This window comes from Hippoglossus hippoglossus, chromosome 21 (assembly GCF_009819705.1).
Source record: "Hippoglossus hippoglossus isolate fHipHip1 chromosome 21, fHipHip1.pri, whole genome shotgun sequence".
Lineage (NCBI taxonomy): Eukaryota > Metazoa > Chordata > Actinopteri > Pleuronectiformes > Pleuronectidae > Hippoglossus > Hippoglossus hippoglossus.
Genome location: NC_047171.1, coordinates 7689370 through 7717226, shown reverse-complemented (window position 1 = coordinate 7717226; position 27857 = coordinate 7689370). Strand labels below are relative to the sequence as shown.

Sequence of the window (27857 nt, the reverse complement as noted above, 5' to 3'; positions counted from 1 at the left end):
GCACGGTCTGTTAAATACCATAGAAGAACACTATGGTCCCAGTCATATTGGGCAGATGCCTGTGATTGTCGGTAATTTGGTGCAGTGATGCTAAATGTAGCTGCAAATTTGTAATTAGACCGAGCAGTGCAAAGTAAGCCGTGACGTCAAATTCCCAAACTCTCGCTTTTACCTGAACACATGGAACACATGGAACCAGAGTTTTTTGTTAAAGTCTCAGTTTTAAAAAACACAGTTTGTGGATGAGAGCCGCAAACGCAGTGGAAGAAGCTAAATATTGGTATTAGTGTGGACAGGGCAGAATGATGACACAGAAATAAGACTGAAAATACACAACACCAGGACTGTAATTGTCCATCTTGCACATTCTGACAGGTGTTCGCTGAGTGCTGCATATATAATTTTTGTGTGGTCATAATTGAACAACCTGCCTCACATCATGCACGTATCACCCATAATGGCAATGTGTTTACAAACTGAGGACTTGAGAGGAGAAAGACATAAAACGAGCAGCCACGCCTCAGCGCTCTGCCCCCTCTCCTACACACACACACGCACACAAACACAAACACACACACACCAAAAACAGGTTTAATGCTCTGCCTCTAACTTTATATTTCTCAGAAGCCCCTGTGACAGAGACATTGGGAAACAAAAGTTGGCCCCATTGTGGTTTGAAAACTCCGTAGCTGCGTTAAAGTATGGAGAGGCACAAATAGAGACGCTCCCTGACTGGTTCTTATCAGTCACAGCTTGAAGTACCAGTGGTGAAGAAGTTAGCGGTGTCTCTTTAAAGCAGCAATATTCTCGAGTCCACAGGACGGCTGCGGCCCTCACATGTTCCCTCCCACAGTCTAAAGACATGCAGATTCTGTGAACTGCGGATTCTGCTGATGCTGCAGGGCCCCACGCTGCCCACAGTCAGCATCCTGTTTCCTTTCTTCACTGTTACAATTATCTTCCCCCCACATTCACACAAAGTAATGTAGGAGACTGACCATAGCAAGGACGTACTAATGAAAAGCAGATTGCGTCTAGTCATTCTCCTTACGCCTGCTGCACTGGAGGACTTAGAGGACAAAGGACTTCTGAATGGAGACTCAGAAACAATCAGATGTGACTTCACAGTAAATACAAATACAGAGGAGGACTGCGGGCGTCGTCGGCTGGCTGTGCTTGTTTGTGTAATGTTTAGCACAAACAACAGGACGCGTTAAACAGGCACTCATACTCTGTGCTGCTCTTTGTCCTTCTTTTCTTTTCTTTTCCTTCCACCTGTTACGGGAAGCGAAAGTCTTATTCACACCGTAGGCAGCCATTTTTAAGTTATAAAACATAACAATGATTCTTAACAAAGTCACAAGGCACTTCAGAGATGGGAATGGGGTTTAAAAGAACAGCAATCAAAACAGGAGAAAGGTAATCAGTTCATATAAGAGGGGAATAAAAGAAAGTCACACAAAAGAAAACTCAGTATAGGTCTGATGATTAATTAAAGCTGATTTTAATGGGTAAGTTGTTCCAGAGGTTCGGGCTTTAACAGGGAAGACCTTGGCACACAACATCCGGTTGGTGACACTTCCTGTTCAGCTCACTCTCCCTCGCTGTTCCTTTCGTACCACACGATTCGCCCAAATTTCGATTCGTAAATATCAAACAGGATCATTCGGCCAGATAATCTGTTCGGATCAGACTTAACTGTGTGACGCCCCAGCGACCATCGGGAGGACTACATCAGACCTGAAATCGACCCGATTATCCCCTAATGTGCAGCAGGCACGAGAGATACACTTGACCGCGTTATTACGCTACAAAGTATATGCAGCTCAGATAATTAGCACAGTAATAGAAGTGCATGTTGCTCTACCAGCATGCCTCGTTGAATCCTGCATGCTGGGACTGTCTCCTACACTGAATCTAAATGATCTTTGGCAGATGTTTTGCATCTTTAAAAGTGCTGCAAATAACATCATTTATAGCCTTTAACTGATTTATTTATTGATATAAATACTTAGTACAGATAAGCCTCTTTTTTATTTCAGCAACACACACACATTAGTATCTCATTTTCAGTCAAACTGTGTGTTGAAGTTATAACGTCGCCCCCATGTCAAGAACTGTGAACTCTGTTTACTCAAAAGCAGCAGAGAAGATGCCACTTTTCTATTTTATTTATTAAATGTAATTAGAGTGGAGTCTCCACACTGATGTGCTAATGACTTAATGGTGGTTACATGATAAACATTTCATTAAAAACTGCTGAATCTGATGAAATGACTCGGGTGGAAAATGTTCAGGCGGCGAGAGGATAAACATTTTCCTGCTGCTTTATCGGCAAGTATTGAATCAAGGCTAATTTCCCTCTCGAGCCGCATGTTGAGTGTTGTGCTGTTGTTGACATGTTAAGTTCTGTGAATTATTCCTTGCACAGATCATAGGGCAGAGTCTGTGTGTATCTGTAAGAGCTTAACTGCAGATACATGGTTTAGCTGCAGTGTGCGGCTTTGTTACTGAGCCATTTAGAATTGGGCAGTTTCTCTTCTTTGTCAGAGGAAGCTTTTAACAACCTAATGTGTGATAATTCTGCCTGGACGTTTATAGAAATACTGAAGTTTTCTTACTTGCTCTCTTTACCTGATTTTTAATCTTAATTTTATTCTAGTGTATGGATCAGTTTTCTCTACTTTATGTGTCTTTTAAAAAGTCAAGATTTAGTTTTGTCTCTGCTCTTAAAGGGTCTTTTGTTTTTTCATCTTGAATTATCTTTTTATTTACGTCATATTTTATTCTATTAGTTATGCTATATACCTGAAGATTGATTGATTGATTCATTGATTGATTGATAAAAATCAATCATCAACTTGGGGAAAGCATGATACCAACTGCACATTTCTGTGGGATTTATTACACACATATCTCACAGTGCATGGATTTAGTATCAGGCATTATATTTCAGGGCAGGTGGACAGCACTAGAATAGAGAGACTTTTTTTCTTTCTTTTATGACTCAAATGTTCCTTGAATACTGATTTGTGTGTATTGTGAGCTATAGACATTGCAACTTACGAAATACTGCAAAATAATACTCGAAACATTAAATCTAATAAGATAAGTTATCAACCGTGTCAACCATATTGGCACACAATGCACGGCGTGAATGTTTTGAGACCACTTTTACCTGCTCTCTCGTCATTGTGGGAACAATTGTCTCTTTCATTTTGTCCTTGAAAACAGTTTCAAGTCCAATTTTCACAGCCAGTCAGTTGTTTCCGCTGCACGTCACTCTCCCGCAGTAAAACTGACTGAACCGACAGTTAACTTGCTTCTTTGTGTCTCACAGTCGGAAAACACCCTTTCAAAATGAGGTACCAGAAAGAAATGCGCACGGATCGATTCAGCCTGTCCAGTCAATCGACAAGTATCAAGATGCAAATCTAATGATCAGCTAATAACAGAGCATTTCAGATGTAAATTAAAACATGACTCAGCAGCAACAGTGCTTTTAGAACAGCCATCGTGTTTTTTTTCCCAGTCTGTGGAGGAAAGTGGAGGAAATAAAGATTCATAGTGACATTTCACAGGAGAGGTGATCAATTACCTATTGTCCATCTATCTTTTGACGTCTTTTATCAGAAGCTCCTTGACTCACTCCACATTTGCAAATACGTCTTAGCACAGATTTGACAGCGTTGGGTTTGTATTATACTCATTTGTGGACACACATCGCTGTTAGGAAGCATCATGTTTCCGGGCTGTCAGTCTGTGCGTCCCATTCAACACGATATCTCCAGAACACCTTTAGGGAATTCCTTTAAATTTCTTGGACACATTCAGTCTGACTCAAGGATGAACCGATCAGAATTTGGTGGTTAAAGGTCAAAGATCAAGGCCCTGGCGACCTGATGTTCTTGTGAAGTAGATATATCAGGAACACCTATCCGGCACAAACATTAATTTGGACTCAATGATGACCTGGTTAGTGGTGGTCAAAGGTCATGGTGACCTCACAACAAAGCCTCTTCTCTTAAGTCTGCCTTTTGTGAATTTGTTTCAACTTTGACCAGTTGTCTCTTGGATCAAAACATTTCAGAGGTCAAATCTCAAGGGGACCATATGAGTCTTGGAACAAAATGTCTGCAACTGCACCAGTTGGCGGAGTCATACAACCACAGGGCAGGTATTGTTTTATATGGGAATCGTGGTATGAGGGTAGCGGTAGATCTCCTCGTCCCCGCCTCTCCTCAAGGTCAGCGTCCATTTTAGTTTCTCAGCTCATGTCCCATCAGTAACAGTGTCTACGCGGACAGTCTTCTTATGACAAAATGCTAGTTCCATGGACCTTAGCAGACATACTGACAGATGTGAAAACTATAACACCGGCTTTAAAGGGACCCAAAAAAAGAACCGCACAGCATTATGACTGTTAATGGAGCATCATCACAATAAATATTAGAGAGAGCTCATTTTGAAAATTGATGCCATGCAGTTAGAGCAGGTTGAATATTGCAGATCCCAATGCAGATTTCTTGCGGCGTCTGTGTGCCAATGCGGTGCTGTTGCAAGTAATGTAGTTGTCAAAGTTAAGTGATGTTTCGCTCGCACTCTTCAATCAACCACCAGCAGTGGTGTGGATTGAACAGATTGTCTGTGAATTGCCGTGCGACAGCAGTGAGTTCACACTCTGTGAGGAATGTTTGCAATCAGACCCACTTCAGGAGCAGCTGTCACTTGGCACACGGGAGGCTGAGGACGCCCAGGATCCATGAAACAAATACACAAGTGCACACGTTTAGCAGGATTAGTAAAAAACCCTCAATGTTTTCACCAACGGGCGTCATGTGTGTGTGTGTGTGTGTGCGTGTGTGTGTGTGTGTGTGCGTGTGCGTGCGTGTGCGTGCGTGCGTGCCTCGCTCTCCCTCCATTTGGTTCAGGTCAAGAAATCTGTTATTTTAAGGTTCACAAACAAGGTGTTTACTTTAATTATGACAATTATATAGTAATTTCCTTACTCTCTGTGGGCTGCGGTTCATTAAAGCCACAACCGAGCTTTGTGCACAAAGTGTTGACTGGCTCTGCTCTTTGGTTACCAGCGGGATTAATTTGAACCAAGCAACAAGAAAATCTCACCTTCGAAAGCAACACTGTATGAACCCAAAAGCAATATCAATAAAACTGCTTTTCCTTTTTTCGTTTGTGTTATTATTTATATATTTTAGTTCTGAACGCCTGGCAGTGTAACGTTTGGATGAAGAAATAAACACATTATTCTTCCCACATATGAAAAGTTTGATTCATACACAAATGGAAAGCATCGGTGGTTTGATTCCATTTCCTTTATATGCACCGTATGTCAATCGGGCAAGGCCAACTTTTTTAAATAACACAATTTCATATGATGACGACTGATGATTGGTTGCTAAGTTAATCCATTACAGCAATAGAGGACATCATTTCCTGACTTTCTAGTGATATTATGATGACTTTATTATTTTTAATAATTTTTTTAAACTATGTCAGCTTCAGGTCATCTCTATATTCTTTTAGGATTCTGAAATATTACAGAAAAGTAACAATGCCTAGGGTTATTTTCTGACTTCATTGTGTCATCTCTTATCATATGATATAACAGAGGGAGGAATCATTTTCTGATATTTATTAACTTTGGATAAAAACAATACCGTGCCTGCGGCTCTGTGAGCGTTCAGGATAAAAAAATATTTCTCCTGCTCATTTCTTTAAACTGAGAACATTCACTGTGACTCACCCTGGTATGACGAGTAATTTTCATTATGTAATGTTAGTTAATGTTAGCAAACTGCCGAGAGTACTCTATAAGTAATATATGAACAAGACCAATGAGTATAGAGTTGGGCTGTGTGTACACAAAGTGATCTGAGGTAAATGGTAAAATGGCCACGATGACATTGTTGAGATCCGTGTTAGATTTCCCATAACACAAGTAGAACTGAGGCTGATGTGACTGTTATTAGATTTGAACGCGCATATTTAGTCGAAAACCGAATTTTTTGAGCAAGTTAAAATGCTTTACTTGATGTTGGCTCTAGATGGAGAAAAAAATCATCAAAGTTATTACATTTCATTTTGGTCTCAATGGGTTTATTCCTCCCTTTAATTGTGCGGGCTTCATTTTAAAATTCAAAAGATTCTTAACAGAAACCTAAAGGACTTTCGCTGGTCAGGGATTCAAGGTCTAAATACTGTTACACGGAGGCATTCCCATTATGCAAAGAAAAAAAAACTGTTTTAGGGGAAATGAATCAAAACAATTTTGCTTTGCAGAGCCGTGAAACATGAAGATATGTCAAACGTTTTTTCATCTGCCAAACACCAATACCTCGGATTGTCTCTCTGCATTACAAGCCATCAAAGGAATCCCTCCCCTGCCAGGGTCCAGTCAGCGCTCTCGGGAAATGCCTTATCTGCATTGCATTTGACGTGTCCATGAAGAGGACGCACCACAGCAACATTAACATTTCAATTACAGCAGGATGTAAATGGCTGTTTATAACATAACAGCAAATCTTTCTTATCTCGAGTCCCATTCTCCTCGCGAAGCAGACAGTCAATCATGATCATGGCAAAGACATTTAGAGCAGATGGACGGCTTGACAGTTTGTGTCTGTTACTTTTCCAGATATTAACAGTGACAAGTGTGTGAGAGGAACACATGCTTTTTCATGTCCCTGCTAATATATCAGCATTCATCAAATATGATGGACAGGACAAATTATTTGATGCCTTATTATATTTGGGAGTCTGTCTCTAATAGTCAGATCGGAATTAAGGCTTAATGGGGATTTTAAGTTTTGAATTAAAAAATTGTAATAATTGTCACACTCATTAAATAAAGCAGTTAGGTTTGGGGTTTGGGGGGGATTCAATTAGATTTTAAAGGATAAAAAAAAAATCCCTGCAGAATCATTTGCTGCCAATTCTCTGTGACATTCTAATGTTCATTGATTGTAATGATTCTTGTGTAACTGAAATTAATTCTCATTTTAGCATTTTGGTGCAGTATTCTCTATTGAAAGACGTCTCAGTATTTGACCTGGAAATCCATAAGACATAGGTTCATAAGCGAGAGGTCTTCAAAACCAGAAGAACATTCTACTGGTTGTTGTTTTACAGTGACAAGGGGTCGCCAAAAGGCATTGTGGGATATATCAGAAGTGATTTGGTGACATAAAACTAAATGAGGTGGACTGAGAGACAGTTGATTTACCAAAAAAAGAGATTTACAGCAGTGAATCACAGAATAACTCTTGAGCTCAACTTCAGTGACAAAGGATAAAACAGTGTGTGAGTATCTACGCAGCTTTTCATCGTACCACCATTTCTCCACTATTGTCAACGCCTGTGAATCAAAGGCTGCCTATGCCCCATTGATCATTGATAATAAAGTCAACCACTGTGAGCTGGGGAGACGTCATGGACGAAAAAAGCAATGGCAGAAATGTTCAAGAGAAATTTGTCAGGGAGCTTTCTTTGTTTTCTCCTCAGCGGGAGAACACGGCACCGGCATCAGGTTTTCATATGTGCTGTGGAAGAAAAGGGGGTGTGCATACTAAAGATTACAAACATAAAATTGTCGTTGTATGATACAGAAACAAGACTTGCGTGTTTTTTGAATTTATTATATAGAAAAAACAAATATGCAATTCTAACCTTCAGAGCTTATAGCTGTAGTAACATAACACAGACATTAAGCGTGCACCATTCCCTTGAGGGGCTTTAAAATAAGGACAAAAATGAAAGTTTAATATGCTTGCAAATAGCACTAATCGTTCCCCGGGGTTATTCAGAGAACCTTTCGAGTGCACTTCACGTGGGGAAAAGTGCGTCTTTGCCACTGGACAAAGAGCAGTTTTGACTGATTAGCTATTCATTTGTTACATTAATATTCTCCAAAGGACTAAAAGGCAAACTATAAGAAAGAGCAGCGTAACGTGAGCATTCAGTTGGTTTGCTTAATTTTAAAGGATCAAACGTATTTTAGTCATGAAAAATAGTCAATGGATTTTTATATTATTTTGCTGTCGATCTTGTGCCTTTTAAAAGTGACAAGACAATGTTGTAAACAGTCTAGTTTTGCCCCAGCGCCATCAATAGTCAGTGGTTGGTGGCATTCCAGTTTTTGAGTTGTCTTGTGAACAAGATATCTCAAGAACGCCTTGAGGGAATTTCTTCAAATTTGGTCCACATGCTCACTTGGACTCATGGATAAACTGATTAGAATTTGATGGTTGAAGGTCAAAGGTCAAGGTTGCGTGACCTCATGTTCTTGTGAACACCCATTGTGAATTTCATTACATATGGCACAAACATTCACTTGGACTCAAGGATGACTTGTTGAGATGGTCAAAGGTCACGGTGTCACTTGCACTTCAAGATTACCTGATTCGATTTTGATCTATGTAATTTTTGTGTATTTAAAGGGTATGCCAGAACTTTCTTTACGAGTGCATGTGTTTCTAATCACAGGGACCATGTTAGGTTTAATTTGATGAAGACAAACAATATCACACAACTATCTCATCTTCTCTCAAAGTGTAATTTTTGATGGCATATTTTACTGTAGAGCAACGCTGTCTTTTTTGCTCCATTTATTTTACACTGTACATCATGTTGGGGTGAGTAATGGAAAAAATTTGCCAGATTCTAGTCCAACACCTGGAGGTGTCAAGATCGAGACAATGATTTATGCAGGAAATCGCAAGAGTGATTTTAGCAGCCAAGTAAATCTAAGCCTGTGGTTATAGTTGTGATGTTGGATATAATGTTGGCTTGCATGGGAGAAAAGTTGCCGTGCTATGATGGAGTTGAGAGAGAGATTCAGATGTGGTACACTAATGGAGACAACATCATTAAAAATAAATACAAAGACTGCTGCTGCTTTTATTTGGCCTCTGTCATTCACAGTCGCAATGATACAAATTAACAATTTACATTCATTTTATAGCCGGTAATGAAGTGCGCACAAATATGTCTCTGCAAGAGTTTGACTGCAGTCTGAATGATCATGAATAAATTAACAAAATAGGTCGGTGGGATTTGATTTGATCTGAGAGACAAAATAGTTTTTTTGACTCTCAATAACAATAAACCTCTCTCTGCATTCAGCAGCTCAGCCTCTACTCCGACGTGGATAATTGTAAACCCTATTCATGGAATGTTTATTACCCACCCAGAGTAGAGTAACTTCCCATTGTTTTGTCCGTCCTCTGTCGCAGGTCGCAGCAAAAAGAAGGAGCACTGCTTGAATGAGAAGTCGTACCCTGTGGAGGAGACAGAGCCTTGTCCCTGCGATGAGTTTCTGTCCCAGCCCTCTGGGAACTGGTCTGCCTGCATCCTCCCTGATCCGTCGCTCTCAGGCTCCCTGCAGGGCTGGATGAGCCAGCGGGAGGTGAAGGAATGTGGCCAAGGTCTGCGCTACAGAGCAGTGGCCTGCGTTGACCAGCAGGGACTCCTGGTCAACCCTACGCTGTGCACGGACTCAGGTGGGATCAACAGAAATGTGAATTTAGACATTTTAACTTACAAGCCTACAACACACTGCATAATTAGCAGAATTTTTTTTTATTATGCTTCACTATATTTTGTGAATCAGACATTGTGTTCATGTTAATTTTCACTTTTCACATACACACACATTCAATCAAAGGCACACGGCATATAGAACACTAAGAAATATAAACTGAAACACTATCCGACCAACTTACAATGAGGAGGTACTAGAGGTAGAATTTGAAAAAGTAAATACTAGTAAAAAAAATTTAAATAGAAAAAAAGAAAAGTGAACAGAATAGAAATAAATAGAAAGATATATAAAACATAAGAAATAATAATAAAAATAAAAGAATAGATGTATTAAAGTGAGTGATGTAAATAAAGTGCTTCAAGAGGATAATAATCTGAATATGATCAAATAATTGCTAAAATATAAATAAGTCGACAAATAATTAAATAGAATTTAATTGGAAGCCAGACTGAAAAGGAAGGGATTTGTAGGGATAGCTGGATAGTTATGTACGTGGGAAGTTGACATGTTTGCAGTTTTACAGCAATTTTTAAGCCAAAAAATATTTTTCTTCTGGTTTATGTGCCCACATTGTTGTCGAAATTTCAATGTGAGAGGTAGTCTTGTGTTTAATGATGATGAAGTTGACTCAGGCAGCAAACAAACAAAAGTAGAAAACAAAAGACATTGTACAGTGTGAAACCCCTCGAGCAGTTTCACTCAGCCATGTTGGCTCAGTGTAGGAGTGAGACGGCCATTAGTCACATAATTAGCTCTCTGTGTCACGGCGAGCGAGACCAAGGTCTGGTGGTGTGCGGGCCAGTGGCACGTCCGTCAGACATTATTAATGTGCGCCACGCTGCAGCTGCTGACCGAGTCTTAAATCAGGCCTCCCTCTCCTCTCTTTGTCTGCCAACATTCAATTCCAGGCTACATGGTGGAGATTTGCCACATTCCCTGTCCCCTGGACTGTAAGCTCAGCAACTGGTCGGCCTGGTCGCCCTGCAGTGCGTCCTGTGGCGGCGGGCTGAAGATCCGGTCCAAGTGGCTCAGGGAGAAAGCTTTCAACGGGGGTCGGCCGTGCCCCAAGCTGGATCTGAAAAACCAGGTGAGGCTTGCACTTTTGACTTTACATAAACAAATTCCTTATGCAGCACAAGAAGGAAATTATGGAAGGCAGCAGTTTTTTGCAGCATGTTGATGCATTTGTTCTTTCGTGTGTCTTTAGAGTGGAAATTAGGTCATGCAGGAATTCTTTAGGGCCAAGACTTGCTATACAGTTTTTAAACATTAGAATAATGCATTTCAATTTTCATATTGACACGCTGCAACAAACGAGTGCACAGGGCTGACCTCATCATCCGTCTACATTGTCCTGGAGTCACTTCTTCATGGACTTGATTGTTTCCAGGGACACATACAATAGAATGCAGATGGGGGGGGGCAATCTATACTTCGACTTCATGCACATGCAATAAGAGGGCCGCTGTTGAATGTAGGGAATTAGTTTGCTAAATGCCAATAGCGTCTACGCTCCTCCATGTTCACACAGATATGCAGCATTTTATTATTATTGCAGTAGCTGTGTGCATCTTAATTTTTTTTTACTCATCTCTAGGCTTTTAGAATGTGTTTTTCCTCTAGTCCCCGGTTGTGTCGCAGCCCATGCGGTCACATAAATACCCAGCGTGCTTTTGCATTCTACTCACATTTCAATGACAAGGTTTATTACCCATCAGCCAGTGGGACTCTTGGGTGACCTGCTCTTTTTTTTTTCCTTTTCTCTCTGGTGTCTTCAGTCAGACCAAATCATTCGCCTTGCCAGACCTGCCCTTTCCTTGACATAAAGACAGGGCACTTTTAAGTAACAAAAGGACGGGGGGGGGCTGGAGGTAGAGAGGGAGAGCTGGACAGATGGGAGCTTTTGAGGTTGCGTCGGTAGCTCTGAATATTTTGTGACAGCATCTCTGCGATGGGGTCGTCGTTTACAGCGAGGGGAGTCTTTTTTATGAACGCCGCCTGTATGCTTGGATGGGCTTGAAAGGACACTTTAGTTTGTAGAGGTCAGTATGGAGATGAGGCACGGCTGTGTGAGGAAATATTACAGTGTGCTCAAGTGGACATTTGTGTACAGATGGTTAAGTGCCCACTAACAAGGTCTGTATGGCCCCTGTTGTAATGCCCCGTAATGACCCTTTGCCGCTGAAACTGGAGCTCGCCGTTGCCAATGCCCTTACGGATTCATCCTGAGGGCGGACCTGGGCTTTGTGTTAATATGATCATATTGGCCATTCAAAGTGAAGTACATCTGTCCGCGGTGTGGGCTTAAAGCTGCTATTACCTATTTTTCAGCAGGCAGGTACGAGGTTACTTCTCCCTGCTGCTTTGTTACGCCAGTCAAATCCTGGAAGCTCAAAATTTACTTCTTCTCCACATGGTCTCTAAAAAAAAAGCTGCTTTCTTCTTAAGCAGGTGCACTTCAGCTCTCGTATTTACCGTGGCTTCTGTATTAAGTCTCTTTGAAGGGTGCGGCGCGGTGAGGAATATTCTCATTCGTAATGGTTAGCCCTCCTGTCTGACAAACACTTGCTCTCCTATCACTTACTTTGAACTGCTCTCGAGCCAACGCCTGGCCTCACTCCCACCAGCAGATGTTTCCCCTCGAGCCGCGGCCCGCCAGAAGTCACTGGCTTGACAGAGACAAATTTTACAGTGCGCCGCAACTCATCCTCTCGTCACACGGTTCAGTGAGCAACACAGAGAGAGAGAGAGAGAGAGAGAGAGAGAGAGAGAGAGAGAGAGAGCATGAAAATAATGGGTAAAAATGGCCACATTGTCAAACGGAGCAGGAGTTTGGCTGTGAAGTTTATGCGTGTGCAGTTTATGTGTGTGCCGTTAATGAGGTAGTCTGTACGATTTTTTTTCTGCATTTTGTAAAATGGTTATCATGGGCTAGTTAATCAGGATGAATAATTCATATATCAGCTCAGGGAAAACCACTCACTGTTGATCAGTTGGCCCTTTTAGAAACTTAGTCTACCAGAGAGCAGTTGTCCAATCATAGCTTGGCAATTGGAATTGGAATAACATGTCTTTCAAAGTTTTAGTTTCCTTCCACATGTTAAACTGGTATCATGTGTGACTGCAATAACAGGGATATCCTAGTATTTAAAAAACATAGAAGGCAACATGGATTAAACAGTAGGTTCAGGGTTGGGTAATGCATAGTCTCTATATAAAGATGGATGACACGGCTCCATTTCCTCCCTTAGTACATAAAATGAAGTCCAAATATTCCAGATATGTCTTTGGCTTTTCACATTATTTGGAGCCAGAGCCACAGTATCGACGTCCCGCTGATAGATGCACTCGACCAAGTGTAAGTCAGCCTCAGCTGTCAGTCATGCTGTCCTCGGCCGATCAGTTGTCCACTCTGCAGCATTTTATCTCCACACGTACTCCGTCATAAGAATACAAAATGTCATAGTAACAAATTGAAAAAAATATTTTACTCCAGTTCCCTCACATCCCACACACCGTTAATGTGAGTACATGTTTTTATCCTTTTCTTCCCACACACCTGCCAATCCGACTTTGCCACAACTTTTTGCTTAAATACTTACCTTTTACTGGAATGATATGTTATTGTTTTTTTTTTAAATTAGCATAAAACACCCACAAATATTCAGTTTCTGATCAAATGGTTGCTCTTTACACGCTGATTTTACAGTATATCTCTAGGTACAGCCGCTGTCTGAATACGAGATGCCCCGGGACACTGCCTCAGAGAGCTCCCAGAAAAACACACAAATTGGATCTATAATTAGAGGAGACATTTAAATTTCACCATGACTCGAGTATTTGCTGCCAAATGCTGAGATATCAAGTGGTATATGCAGTATTTTCCATAAAATACAACAGAATTGTCTGGCAGCCACTGTGCTAGTCAGATATTTATTTTCCATTCTATTAACGCCTGGGGCATCCGGTCCATTCACTCTGGCCCTGTCCTATGGAGAAACATCCTTCCTGTCCACCGCCAGCACTCCTCTGTGTGGGAGGTGTGTGTGTGTGTGTATATGTGTATATGTGGTGGGTGGTTTGTGTGTGTGAGAGACTTCAGCAGACCTGCGAGACAGGTGCTTTTGTGTGGACACTGAGGAAATGCTGTCCATATTGTTGAATATATTACATCATATTACATTGCTATCAATAATATTGAGCAGATTTGTTCTTGTTCCACTGTCAACTGTTCTCGGGGGTGTATGTTTTTTGCTTCTTAAAATACAAATCCTGATACGATACATGAAGAATTAAATACATACAAATCAAGAATCAGCAGCAGCAACATATGTACAGAATCATGTTTCTAATAATCTTTTCAGCCAGTATTGGAGTGGCAGATTTATTATTTTTCCCTCGTTGCAAGTGCAGGTCAGAGGTTTGTTGATGAGCTCTTCTGGCTTGATGTTCTCAGTTTCATTGATAGCAAATGTAAACGCTGTGAATGCCACTTGAAGACACAGCAAATATGGTTCGGTTGGAACATAAAGGCTCTCAGGTTTAATTATGTTTGCCTTTCTGCCTTCATATGGTCTCTCGGTTGTGTATTTATTTCTAGTAAATACAATTCCTTTGTTTGTGTGTTTAATTGTCAGCAGAAGAACATAACAAACATGGTGGAGTGATGATCCAGGAAAAAAACAATCCTGCTTAAAGGGTTGGATCCAGACATTTGTATCACTTTCCTCAAGATAGAGAATAGGGCACTTATTTGATATTTTTCCATTATGGATCTCGATGGAAAGAATTGAACATGTTTCTTTTGTCTTGATGGAGGTGTGTGCTTGACTGTGCCACTCTAGCTTATACAGGTGTTTTATACCTCTTTTTAACATTGTTCAGCCAGAGCAGGGATGATAATCAAGCCCCTTTCCTCTACAAACCACCTGTGTTAAATTCACTTTTGACCCTTGATTTTGTGCATTCTCAAGTGTACATGACACATTTATAGACTATATTTAAAAATGGGTGAGGCGTCACCACTTCTTCCCATTGTACAATAATTGAACCAATGTATTCTGGATGCGGATGCAGTCATCTTGCGCCTTTGACGTCATTCGGAGACGGAGTGTGCAGAGTTGTGATCGTGGAACCGAATGGCCGTATCGAGGTCCTGTCAATACATGATCTTGGGGGCGGCTGTGGCTAAGGGGGAAGAGCGGTTGTCCTCTAAACATAAGGCGGTTCGATCCCAGTCTTCCCCATCTGCATGCAGAATTGTCCTCGGGCCAGACACTGACCCCTCATAGAAAAAGTGCTGCCCTTAGATGCACTGTGTGAATGTATGGGTGACTGTCAATACACTGTACTGTAAAGAGCTTCGGGTGGTCCTGATGGAGAGCTATCTCATCATCCAATCTGTATGTACAGTCTATGGTCACAGTTAAAAATGAACTGATCACTGGATGGGGCTGTCAATACGTCAAACTGAAAAATGACTGTGAATTAAAAACCCATCAGGGCATCAGTTGCTTCATGGTGAGACTTCAGAACGATTTAACCCAACGTGCAGCATAGCACTATCGGGAAGAAAACACAAGCCACACACATTTTACAATCTATTAAAGCTGTTTTGCTCTGCTCTCTCTTTCTCTTACTGCTGATGCTCTTAAATTGTCTTTAAAAAAGCGAGCTTGCCAACAGTCTGATCTTGCCACTTAGGAAAGATTTATGGAGGAAATAATCATGTCTGTTCTCCAAGTTCCTCTGCCCCTGTCAGACTTTTGCAACTCTAGGCAATGACCAATCCGATATCAGTGGTCGGCCGCCCACATGCACACTGGAAGACAGAAGTCAGGGTTTACTTCCCTGTGCTATTAGAGCCCAAGGATTATTGCATCGCACATTTATTTTTTTCACCATGTATGTCACTGTTGGCTCGCCTTTTTAGCTTTGCAACACCAAAGAAAATATGGTCCTTTCATAGTGCTGGAATGTCATGATGGGATGCCTTGGCTCAATTTCAGGTGGATGTTGTAAGACTGGCTAATGTCAGTAAGCTATGAGGGTGCTGATGCTGGTAGGTGTCTGAAAACAGTAGATTCATTGTAGACGATAATTTCAGGCATTGTTATGTTTCCCCCTAAAGATCTGCTTGGCGGAGATGTCAAAGTGCCTGTTGGTGTGGCTGCCAAGTGGAGCACTTGTGCTGCTGCGGTCTACCTATGCTTAGTCCTTTTGGTTGTGTCGTCTTTGGCAACACATTAAGGTGCATGATGCTAATGGTTACACTGGGAATATATTCTGACGACTATAGCCTTAAAGGGGAAGATGCAAGATACTCAGGTTACCCCTTGTTGTCATTATTGTAAGATAACTCTTGGTTGGGGTTAGTGACTGAGATTCAATTGGCTTCAAGTGAAACACCAAATAGTTCTGAGCTCATCAAATTCAGATTCTGTTGCACACACATCATGTTCAGCTTTGCATTAGAAAAACCTAATAGATTGAAAAGCATTGAGCTGTGGGACAGCGCACCTTGCTGATCATACATCATAAATGTGGCCCAAACAGCTGAGCTCCTAAACCTTTGTGGATTACCTGCTGGACTAATGGATCACACTCAGCATGTGCTTTTTATCTGTGGTGCTTTTCAATCAAGAGTCCGCCTCAAGAGTCTTAATCTTGTAAGTTGATTTATTCTTGTGTCCCTTGATGATTGGTGGTGTTTGGTTTGGACGTGTCCACAGGTTTTTGTTCCACACTTGTAGAGTCTGAAAGGGCAGTGATGGCTGACCTCGGTGGGCGCAGCCACGTAAGTGCCGCTGTTTCTCTTCTAGCCAGCATCAGGGTGAATGACGTTGAGACGAACAGGGAACAGTAAACTGAGGGTTGTTTGTAGTCCTGTCTTCTTTTCTATACGCTTTCATCATCTGGAGCTTTAGTAAATTACCAAATTACACAAAAGCTTTCAAACAAGCGTCTGTTGTATTGCTGGATGCACAGGATTATAGGAGGATTTTGTTGAGTGAACCTGCTTCCAGCACATTGTTATAACCAAGGATTTGTTGATAGACTTTGACAGAACAAAGCATTACCCAACTACTCTAGTTCAAATGAAAGAAAGCCACTGGGGGAATCATTGGAGTAACTTAGGGTTCAGTGTCTTGCTCAAAGACAGTGTAACATGTGGAAAGGAGGAAGTGGGGATCAAACCCCCCAACTCTGTGATTTATGGACAATTTCCTCAGAACAGACATAAGCCATTTTCAGATATGAACATGAGAATATAAAGAATGCAGCAGGAGATTGTCTGGGTCAGACGTGTTCACAACGACAGGGGAATGTCTCATTCAGGTGAGGGGTGGTGTCTGGGTAGAACATGCAGGAGGCCAGACATGGCGTATGATTGCCCAAACCGTGTGCAATCCCTATTTTTTACCCTGAGATATTTGGATTCTTTTTGCTTTCAGTTTTGCATCCGTCGCATGTTAATCGACATGCTTGCTCGATGTGAATTCTCTGGACATGTTCTTGCTGTATTCTCACATGGTCTCACTTGAGCATTCAATTTTCCTCGAGGGCTGGCAGGAGAAACTCCGGAGCAACTGACTCGGACATTTGCGTTCTCACATGCAGCCCCTTCCGGATAATTTCAGGAGATTATCTGGAGTTCATGCATGTTTGAAAGCAGCAATAACATTTATGTATCTTTACAAATGGCTGAGTGTTTTCCTCAACAACAAGGCGGCCTGCATGGATATACTTTGCACAAGAAGAGTCAGTGTTGAGACTAGGGCAGAATGCAAGTAACACTGAAATCCATTGCACAGCTCTGCGGCAGCAGTAACTATCTCCTGCAGGGCTGTGGTCTGCTGGGGCACTGGCATTTGGACAGTTGACAAAAAGATACCAGACAAACTAATGAGGAAGGTTAGTCCTGTCCTTGGTTGCTCTTTCCGTTTCCCGAGAGACGCGGGGGCGGAAGAGTGACGACCAAACTATTATGTGCAACACCTTCCACCCACCATGTGCTGTTTGACAGCTCCTTCGTTGCCGGGTTGCTCCACCGACAGTACATGAAAGAGGTATCTGCACCTATTCCCTCTGGTTTGGGGGCTCCCTCAGTGGACCGCAGTAACAACCAGGTGTTTTCAACTTCATCTAACTTTATTTTTGTTTTGTCTAACTTTGCCCATACTTTGTATCTCAACATCTGGTGTTGTTCTCCAGCTCAGTAAGAATCAAACATCATTATCTGCTGCAAACTGTAGGCCTACAGCTGCTGCTCAACAATATGAGCTACTTAGCCTATTGTCTTAGTCAAGCTTCAACAAGTCAAGTTCTGTCCAGTCGCTTGCTTATTTGATATTTTCTACTTTTGATACATTCTGCTTGTGCCTTTTGCTTTTCTATTGTGTAGCTTAGCATGCCTTTGCTTTTAATTCACCTGGTCCTCTGTTTTATTCACCACTACAGACTTTGGCTGTAAATTCACAATGGACTCTTTCTTCTGGTTAAGAAAGAACTGGTTATATATTAATAAAGAGGGGCACATCGGAATCACACAGTGGAGCCTGGGTGACATTAAGGTGGAGGGTTGGGTGAACAGAAGAAGTATGTGAGCATTTTTCATGAGAATATAATCTGAAGGAGTGAAATGTGCTATTGAGAATAATGTTTCAACAGAGATAAAGGTTTTTACTTCAATAACTCGTCTTTTACTTTGTATCAAAGGAGCGAAATGGGTAGTTTTCACTCTTAAGATACGAGGTTGCCAAAAACATTGGTATTCATCCTCCGGGAACCATTAAAAATCTACAGATAATTCTCCAACATTTAAAAATCTTCTATGAGTATATCTCTCTTTTATCCATTTGCATGCTGTCCTTTTGTCAATAACTGCCCACAGCCAGTCAACAGCTACATGGCTACAGGCCGAATATCAGAAAGAGATAAATGAGGAAAAAAATGTTAGGGTTCTCTTTTCCCCCCACTGCACCCAGGTGCTAAACTCATCTCTCTCCATTAGAACGAACGATGTTTGGAGCCAACCGCTGATAGAAATACCGAGGGCCAATCAGGTGTAATTAACGTAGAGCAATGCTTGGGCATGTGTTATTCCCCCTTTAGGCTCGGCCCAAAAAAAAGAGCCAGCTGTCTCCTTGCATTACAAACCATGCATATTGTTAAGGCAGTCTGAAGTGCTGCCACCCAGTAAGGCTCGATTTCGGAGCCTCTCTCAAGCCTCCAGCCACCCAGATGGTACACAGCGTTTACTTCAGATACAAAGGTTAATCATAGCTTCTGTCTCCAAATTGGAAAAACAAATTGTATTGAGTGGCTGGGTGAATTTTAAATACACGCTTATCTTTTGAAAAAAAGGATGACTCTTTTGAAGTCAAGGTTGTTGCTCAATCGCTGTGTAACAGAGTAATATGAAATGCAACCAACGAGCTTGGGTTTTTTGCTTAATGGTGATTCTGTAAATTATCCACAATTAACTGGATGTTTCTCCAGGCTCTCTCTCTCTCTCTCTCTCTCTCTCTCTCTCTCTCTCTCTCTCTCTCTCTCTCTCTCTGGCTCTGTAGAATTTATAAACAAAGGCAGTTTGAGCACAATAAAAGAATACATAATGCAGAATACAAAAAAATGCAATGCAATTTACTTCAATTTCACTTACTCCTATTATCATTATCATTATCATTACTACTTTCTATTGCCACTTCAATTTTCTATTAGTTTACTATCTCTGTCTGTTTGGAACTGGTTCTGCATTTACTTCGTATACACTTTATACTTATTTTCATATATATTTTTTCAAATACTATTCTTTTATTATATTGTACTCTATTGTATATTGTACTGTCACTGTAATCTTAAAGCAGTTTTCTTTAGGATTACTTTGTACTACGTCAATTTTATCTTATAAGAATAAAAATTGTATGAAATAAAACACTATGATGTGGATGAGAGTCTTGAATCCAGTAATAAATATGTGAACAGAAGGAAAGCAACAAGTCACTTGCTGGACTGTTACAAGGCAGCTGCAGTGATTGCACGATCCCCCTTAAAGGGATAGTTCACTGAAAAGTGAAGTGTTTGAGTCCACAAAACCCTTTAGGAATCTCAGGGGTAACCAGTGTTACACCAACTGACCTCTTGCTAGCAGACGTAGCGATGCGAACACGCACCCCGGGCGTGCCCTTGAGCGAGAGTGTGTGCGGTTTTCCGGTGTGTCCGTAAGAACCTGGATGAGCATGATTTCAAAACACAAATGAATACAGAGTACAGACAGGAGTCTCTGTCCGTTTCATACATATCTAACCTTTAGCATAAATGAGCCTTAATGGCCTACTGCAGATAACATGACTGGATCATTTATGGATGTGTTGCAGGAACATGCTCTTTATTACAGGTACAATGAGGAGAACATCCACCTCTATAGGAAAACATGTTCAGATACTTCACGTTACATGTAGTTTAGCACGTTTGCTTTGATCCCATTCTTTTCTCATGGCAGAGTCTTGATCCCCTGAAGGAGATTCTCTATGTCATCCCTTATATTGTAAGGAAGTGTGGGGGGGTCAGTGTGTGAGAGCAGATGTCATGCTCAACAGTCTATAGTGATGGCACCGAGAGTCTTGCTGCTTAACGATTTTTCCTTATCATGGTGTTGCCATTTACCTTTTTTCAGATTATTTGTTGTTTTGTTGTTATGTCGGGTGTTTGGACAGTCAACACACTTTTTTTTTGTTTGGCAAAATGTTCTAGGCCCTGTGCCTGCATCTTATCTTCTCTCGTCTAAATAATGTTCTGTAGCATAGATTTCAGTGTTCAGGGGGAAGAAGACATAAATATTTTGTAGCTTTTCTCAAAAGCACAAATATATCTCCTCATCACATGTGTTCGAGAGGAAGTAATGTATAACTCTGCATCACATGTTGGCCCAATTTCAACTTACCATCTCATGAGAGGTCCCCCATCATGTCGCTAGAGTCTCTTTTGCGTGTCTCAGAGAAGCCATTGCTTTCTAACTCATCCATATGGGCCTGTTGACAAAAATAGACGCGTGTGCTGTCTCAATATGTATGCACATGCATCATTGCATAGTAAAATAAAGCATGCATTTATGTGTGTGCATTATGACTCTTTATGTTTTTTGGATGGAAGCCATAACCATTATCTCAGAGAGCAGATGAGAGATTTTAACGAAAAGTGCCATTTACATTCCACGGCACGCATGAGGCTATTTCAGCTGGCAAATATTTCTTTCTATAAATCTGAGACTTAAATTGTAACGATCATTAACTATTGCCTCTTAACCAGAGATGACCCTGAGCCTCTAATCCCACTCAGACGTGCAGTCATGATTTAATGAATGGCGAGAAAGAGGAGTTACACAGTATTTACACAGGATGCATGTGCTTACTGTCACCATTTCTCACTGCATATATGGCTTTTCTTTCCCTGCCTTTATTATAGAGCGTGGTCTTTTAGTTTGAGAGCAATACTGATGGATTTCTCGTTCAGATTTTGTAATGCTTTCACTCAAAACCCTGCACTTGCACTCAAGTATACCCTGCTTATGCTTAGACTTCCTGTGCTCCGGCTTAGCCTCTTCTCACACTAACACTGCTTCTGTGTGTGTGTGTGTGTGTATGAAATGCCTGCCATAAATTTATCAAAATTCCCCAACCAATAGAATGCCAGATGTTGTGTTGATTGATTGTCCCGTGTTTGTTGTGGGTGTGTTATCTTTATGTCTTTGAGAGTCCCATATGGTTGGTTACTTTAATTAGGTTCACGCTCTTCTAACAACGGCTTCCTGTCAGTGTTGGGGTCAGGTTTGCTTCTTTTCCCCTGTTCTTTATGGAAACAGCACTAACAGCAGGGTGGGGCAATTTCCCTGGTCATTACGACACCTGGCATTCTATTTGTCGGGTCGTTTTGAAAGACTTGTTGCACAAAAAAATCCAGGCACAGAAGGAAAAACCCAAAAGCAGAGGAGAAATCCAAGAGTGGACATATCACGTGCACACAGAAGCAGTGTGAGCGTTAGAAGAGCTGAAGCTGGAGCGCAGGAATTATATCCAAGCTATAAAATATCTGAGCACAAGCACATCAAATCTAAGAACAAGCAGGGGCTATTTGAGTGCTAGCGCAGGGAGTTAAAGCATTACAAACACTAAAAGTCAAAGAAGTCAAGAAATCAATAAGTCCTGCTCTCAAATTGAAAGACCACCCTGTTGAATAAAGATAGGGGAAAAAATGTATAAAAAGACAATTATGTAAAAAAAGTAAACAATATTTGGCTCCAACAAACTGTAACTGTGCGGGTAAACGATACATGTGTCAGAGCAGGAAGTTTTATTTTAATGTCTCTTCTTACCATGGAAGAATCAGCACGGCTTGAAAAGTTAGTTACGTTCAACACTTTAACAGCTACTTTCCGTGAGCTTGTTAAGATACAGAGCACACAGCGTCTCGAAGCATATGCTCATCGACGCCGACTTCCCTCTCCCCGTCTCCAGACAAATTAATTTCTGGGAGTTGCCTTCAGCTGCGGGTATGGCCATTGCACATCTGTTGCATCCAACTGCAGCACTTTAAAAACTCTCTCAGCACTATGAATCACTCAGTTTGGCGAAAAAACATCCAGCATCGCTAGATTCACCATAAATGATGAAGCACTTAATTATCCTTTACCCTCATTAAAGAAGCGCAGAGAGCAGGATGCAGCATTTCTTTTTTCGAAACCAATAAATTCAAGAGAGAAACTATACCTTTCTGTCACTGCAGGCCAAATCCAAACTAATGATCATATCATTGTTCTTCTCTCCCCTGCCCAACTTCTGGCTTGTCATGCACTGCTAATACGGACATCCACGCAGGCTCAGGTCAGTGCTGTTCATTCTGTACATATACTATGCTTTAGCTAATGAAGAGAAATTGCATGCCAGATCTGTCCTCGTCCCACACTCCCGTGACCCCCATTTGGTCATCTGGTCGAGAGGAAGAACAATAGCTTTGGTTGGAGAGAGGGCTGCAGAGATGGGAATGTGAAGTGCATTTGGATGATATTCAGCCTACTTTTTTTTAACTGGAGGGACTCAGACAGACACGTGCTAGAGTGTGCCGCTCCAATGTGAATAGTTGGTAAAGTGTGCTCGATTTCACAGCTGTGTCTATAAGAGAAGCAAAGAGCAGGAGACTGGGCACGTAACATTTAACCAGTGAGGAGATCCGATCTGTTTGCAGCTTATCGGAACTGAGAAACTGATTCCTTTTTCGTCAAGGATGTGAATGTGTATATGCTGTATTTTTGTTACCTTATCAAAATGATTTAATATCTGTCTGACAATGCCGGTGTCATGTCGTCCGTGTGGTACGGTCACATGGTCAGAATGTTAAGAGCTCCATAAATATGTGGAAATATTGTGGAAATTGGCTCGACGGTTCTTTGGTTGTTATTTTATTTTCCCCGTGATGAAAATTAGCTGTTAAGCTGGACCCGGGTGTCTCGAGTGCTATTGGAGAACGTGGGAGCAGAGCAGTTGCCAGTTTACCCAGCAGGGGCATCTGCAGGGACAGATGGGAGATGATGAGGGTGTGTAATAGGCATCTGTGTGGCCCGTAGGGGAGGGAATACTCAACACTGCTTCCCTGTCTCTAGTCTGCTCTCTCACACACACACACACACACACGCGCGCACACAGACACTCATAAACACACACTTACAGGCACCCATTACAGCTTGTCATAGCTTTTTCCACAAATTGTCCTCTGGAGTATACCTTTTACTGTGGCAGACTGGTACATAGATTGAGAGTAAACATGTGTTTACAGGAGCAGTGTGCTGGCTGCTCCCTCGGTTACACAGACATGCCAGAGTCACCGGTTGAGTGGGAGGAGAAGGGCCATGGTCATTGTAGCTTTACACACACCACATGTGGTTCTCACCATATTATGCGTAGGTTTTATTTCAGAGTAAATAAAACATGTTTTTTTTCTTTTGCTGCAGCAGTAGAATGATAAGTGCGGATCAGTTAGTTCAGAGCAGCTCTGTGGTTAAAGGGGCAAGTTCTTTGGTTCAGGTTGTATAATATTTATTTTAACTTCTGTTACAATCTAATCCAGTGCTTTCAGTTTAGCCTTTCATAGCCTGAATGTAGAGAATATTAGGGACATCACCCTGATATTAGCATTTCATGTTCTTCTCACACTAATGTGCTTATTTCGTAAAACAAAAATCACTAAAACTGATTTTTATGCCTTCCTGTGTATCTGTGTGTTCATGTTTACCGGCATCTTCCTCACCCAATATTACCTGGAACAAAGTTCACTGAGCAGGCTCGCAATGTTCTTCTCTGGTATTTGACAAATCGTTGATGTAGACTATATCGCCACCTACTGGCCTGGCATGCTTGTTTGAGGATTTGTGGTTATTTTTTATATTCCTGTCTGGACGGAAATATTTCATAAAACAAAAGTCCAATGGACTGAGATTTTTTTTTTTTTTTTAACTGAGGTGTAAATATCATTGTAGACAAGGCGTTGATGGGGAGTATATATTTAGACTTCACCTCCCAGCGAAGCGTAATGCAGACCCGTACAACAGCACAAAGGCATTTTCATGTAAAACAGTGTATAGACTTGTATAACTTCTAGAATCAGGTAAGAATTTATACCTAAGAACAAAATAAGTATTGCTTTTTGCTTGTTACTAGAAACCCCATGAGGACGAGTGGTTTGAACCTGGAGACACCTCGTTTGTCTTTTATGAAACGTCCCTAATATCCTCTACACTTTGTACAAGTGTATGCTCCAAATGTTCTCTCTCTCTGTACATGTTGTGTAGTGTGTGTGTGTTTGTGTGTTGTGCACTCGCTGATTTGTATGCTTCTCCAGCTCTTAAGGTTACACATTCTTTCTACTAAACCTCACGTGCATGTTCCTTCTCTCTGTGTGTGTCTGTGTTGCACATGCACAGGTGTACGAGGCCGTGCCGTGCCACAGCGTATGCAGCCAGTTCGAGTGGAGGATGGAGCCCTGGTCCATTTGCACCATCAACACCGTGGATGACCTGCCAGCCTGCGGGGAGGGAGTCCAGAGCCGAAAGATCAGGTCAGTGAGTCGGGCTTGGCACGCTGCGAGTCTGGCACCGCGACTCACACTCTGGGAGAGGCAGACTGGCAACGGTCCTGTAGCTGGCACTCAACAGTGGTCCTGACACTTGCAGTGCCAGGGGAGAACAAACAATTAAAACAAAGTAGCGCTTGCCTACGAGTGGTGCCAGATTTCTTTGTTGGGCCTTTTTTAGTGATTTTCGTAACAGCCACAGACGAAAGCACTGAAGTGATGACCTTTACTTCAGGTAGCATGTACAGGCATCTGATTTAGGAATTTCCTATTGTGAAACTGTCACTGTGTCAAAAGCATCTGGATTGGTTTTGTTTAGTAAAGTTTATGCCGAACATGAATGGGTAACTTGAAGTCACTCATTTCCAGTAAAAACAGTAATAAGACTATTTGCCCATTTCAGTTTTATAAAGCTGAATGTTGAGAAAACAGACAAATTGTAGATGCATTTTAAAAATAATAAGAAACTGTATTCTGTTTTGAGAAAAGACCCAGTTTGGCCCAGAATACTACAGTTATAAGGTCATATCTGCTGTTCTGCCAGGTGTGTGAAGAAGGGATCGAGTGGGGAGGTCAGCAGTGCGGAGGACAGTCTCTGTGATCAGGAGGAATTGCCGCTCAGAGCCCAGGTCTGCTTTCTGGCCTGTCCCAACGACTGTGTGGTGACTCCCTGGGGACCTTGGATCAGCTGTTTCCTGGTAAGAAACAACAACTGATCGTTGACTCCGTTCTCTTGTCCTCTTGGTTAGTTGATGGATTGTGGACTCTGCTTGATTCCCATTCAAAATGCGCCCATCAGTGTGTGACATTGTTACAATCAAATAGCCCAAAGGGTAAAGGTTTCAATTTAGAAACTCACCTCATCACATCAGTCCTCATGAACCAAGTTTGAAGTGAAACAGATGAGCATTTGTCGATTGGTTGCAAAGTGAAGGTCAGAGAAATGTCTGAATTCATGAGTACAATAATAAAACAAATGCTGAATGACTCTTCATCCCTTTTATTTATTTGTGTCTGGTACCTTTGGCTTATAATTGATAAAAAAAGAGCCATTTTGACATGTAGGGTAATATTAATTAATCAGAATGTATTCATCAATGCAGAGAACTATAACACTATACACTCCTCAGCTCACGTCATGTAGCTATTTTGATGTATTGATGCAAAGTGTTGAGATTTGCTTTAAAAAGCATTGTGTTTCATCCGGCTTCTTCTAAATACAAAGGTTAAAACACTTCATTTACTCATCAGGGAGGTGTTGGGATTAATTAGTAATAAAGAGCCTGAATGTGCATCCACCAGGCTGTTCTGTAAGACTGTGTGGTTTTGAAATCATATTTTGCTCTGTATCGGTGGCTGTTGCAAATGAAATTGAATTTACGAATGTACCTTTACTCTCTGGTGAATGTTCGCCTTGCGGCTAGAGCTATGTAGCATATGCTCCCCAGTGACCGCAGCCACCGGCTACTGGTCACGCGGTCATGTCGGCATGGTATAGGTTTCCTGCCAGACCCACCAGTTCACTGGACTGGAACATTGGAGTCAGAGGAAGCAGCATTGAGGGCGATGAGACACCGAGATTACTTAATTAGTCTGAGCTTTCTCCACAGACCTTTTTTGTTTCGTTCAGTCATTTGGTTTGCGAGCTTTTGGCAGCCCTCTGAACACCAGTAAAAATCAGCCATTTAATGCAGTTGGTGATGTTATGATGTTTAAAGCTATTAACTCGGAGGCCAATTAAAGTGTAACAGCCGCACAAAATGGTTATAGAAGATTGGACTCAACAGATAAATGTGCCCTAAATCACTTCAGCACACGTGGTACAGTGAAGATGGTGCTGTTCTAATTTGTTCTGTCAAATTAATGTTACAGCTGCATCAGCGGATATTTGGACTCAAGGTATCAGAGAAACTCATGTGTTTGTAAGATGTTACAGATAAAGATGTCAGTTTCTACATCTTCCCATCTACCTACTAATTCCACCAATGTCTGTCTGTCTGTGGACGAATATTTTTAGAACAGTTCATCTTCTCAGGTCAAGCGAACAGCCCATTCCAAACAGGCAGGTTTAGAAGAGGACCTGCACTAGTCAGTAATAATGTTTGCAAAATCTTTTTCACAATAGCAAAGACATTAAATGTCATATGCTTTTTTTCAAGCTCTAAATCACTGCATGCCAAGAAAAAAACCCCAACCTCAAATTATTCCAGGCACAATGACCTGCATAAACACCGTGATCTGCCAATCGCAAGCATTTGAATAATGAACGAGGAATTTGCACACTGACACGTTCTGCTCATACGTACAAGCAAGGGGGGGGGGGGGGGGGGGGGGGGGGACCTTTTTTCTATAGAGGGCCATTTCAATTTTATAACATCCTTCGAGGGCCATACTAAATTATTGTTTATTATTAACACATATATCACACCAGGGCTCCAGACTACCTTTTTACATTGGTTGCACTGGTACGTATTTAGGTGAACCAGCACATAATTTGCACCCAGAATTATTCACTGTGCCTTTTGGCACCGCAATAATCCTTTTCTTGACAGTTCCCATACACATTGGTAATTTCTTAACTAGGGCTAGGAGAGGGGGCAGTCGGACTTACGGGCCGCATATGACCCGAAGGCCGGACGTTAACCACTCCTGGTTTAAGCTGATTTGCTACTACAACTATTGTCCTTCTCCCAACCTTTGTAAAAAAAAAAAAAAAAAATAGATAACCAAACCTCAGTGCGCCCACTCACTGAATCATTCCTGACACCTTCTCCATCTTCCACCCAGGCAAGCATCTCGCCCTCCACACTGCTGACTTCTGATTGACCGACACGCTATTCTCTAAGACACTCGTGTGAGACAGAGAAGTACATATACGAATTCCTAACATTGTCGAAGGAAGAAAAGATTGTCCTCGAATGGATCGCGTTAGAAGAAACAGAGGTTTTTCAGGTAAAAAAATGCTGGTCCACTTTAATTGCAGATAGGTGTTTAGCCCTGGGCCATTCCTGTGTTCAGCCAGAATGAGGATGTTGTGCAAGTGTGTGTAGGTGATAAGATCAGAGGAGTTGTGTTGTGCAAAGGTGGCATAGTGATGAAGGGCTGCATCCTAGGTAATAACGCCGTGATGTTTCCCTACTCTCTGCACATATTAGAGATGTCACGATACCAAAAC

At 41.6% G+C, this 27857-nt stretch overlaps 1 protein-coding gene across 3 annotated transcripts in view; it reads left to right on the top strand.

The window, feature by feature from the left end:
* thsd7ba (thrombospondin, type I, domain containing 7Ba) overlaps nucleotides 1–27857 on the top strand; it is a 196417-nt gene that overhangs the window by 139494 nt on the left and 29066 nt on the right. For 2 of the 3 annotated variants that reach the window (XR_004612496.1, XM_034574127.1), the window contains exons 16-20: nucleotides 9252–9518; nucleotides 10468–10646; nucleotides 22435–22440; nucleotides 24534–24667; nucleotides 25227–25380. Coding sequence is in view for 2 of the 3 variants with exons in the window: in XM_034574127.1 (XP_034430018.1) it covers nucleotides 9252–9518; nucleotides 10468–10646; nucleotides 22435–22440; nucleotides 24534–24667; nucleotides 25227–25380 (740 nt within the window). In the remaining variant the exon portion in view is untranslated. The remainder of the gene's footprint in view (nucleotides 1–9251; nucleotides 9519–10467; nucleotides 10647–22434; nucleotides 22441–24533; nucleotides 24668–25226; nucleotides 25381–27857) is intronic. The other variant, XM_034574128.1, reaches the window with a different exon arrangement.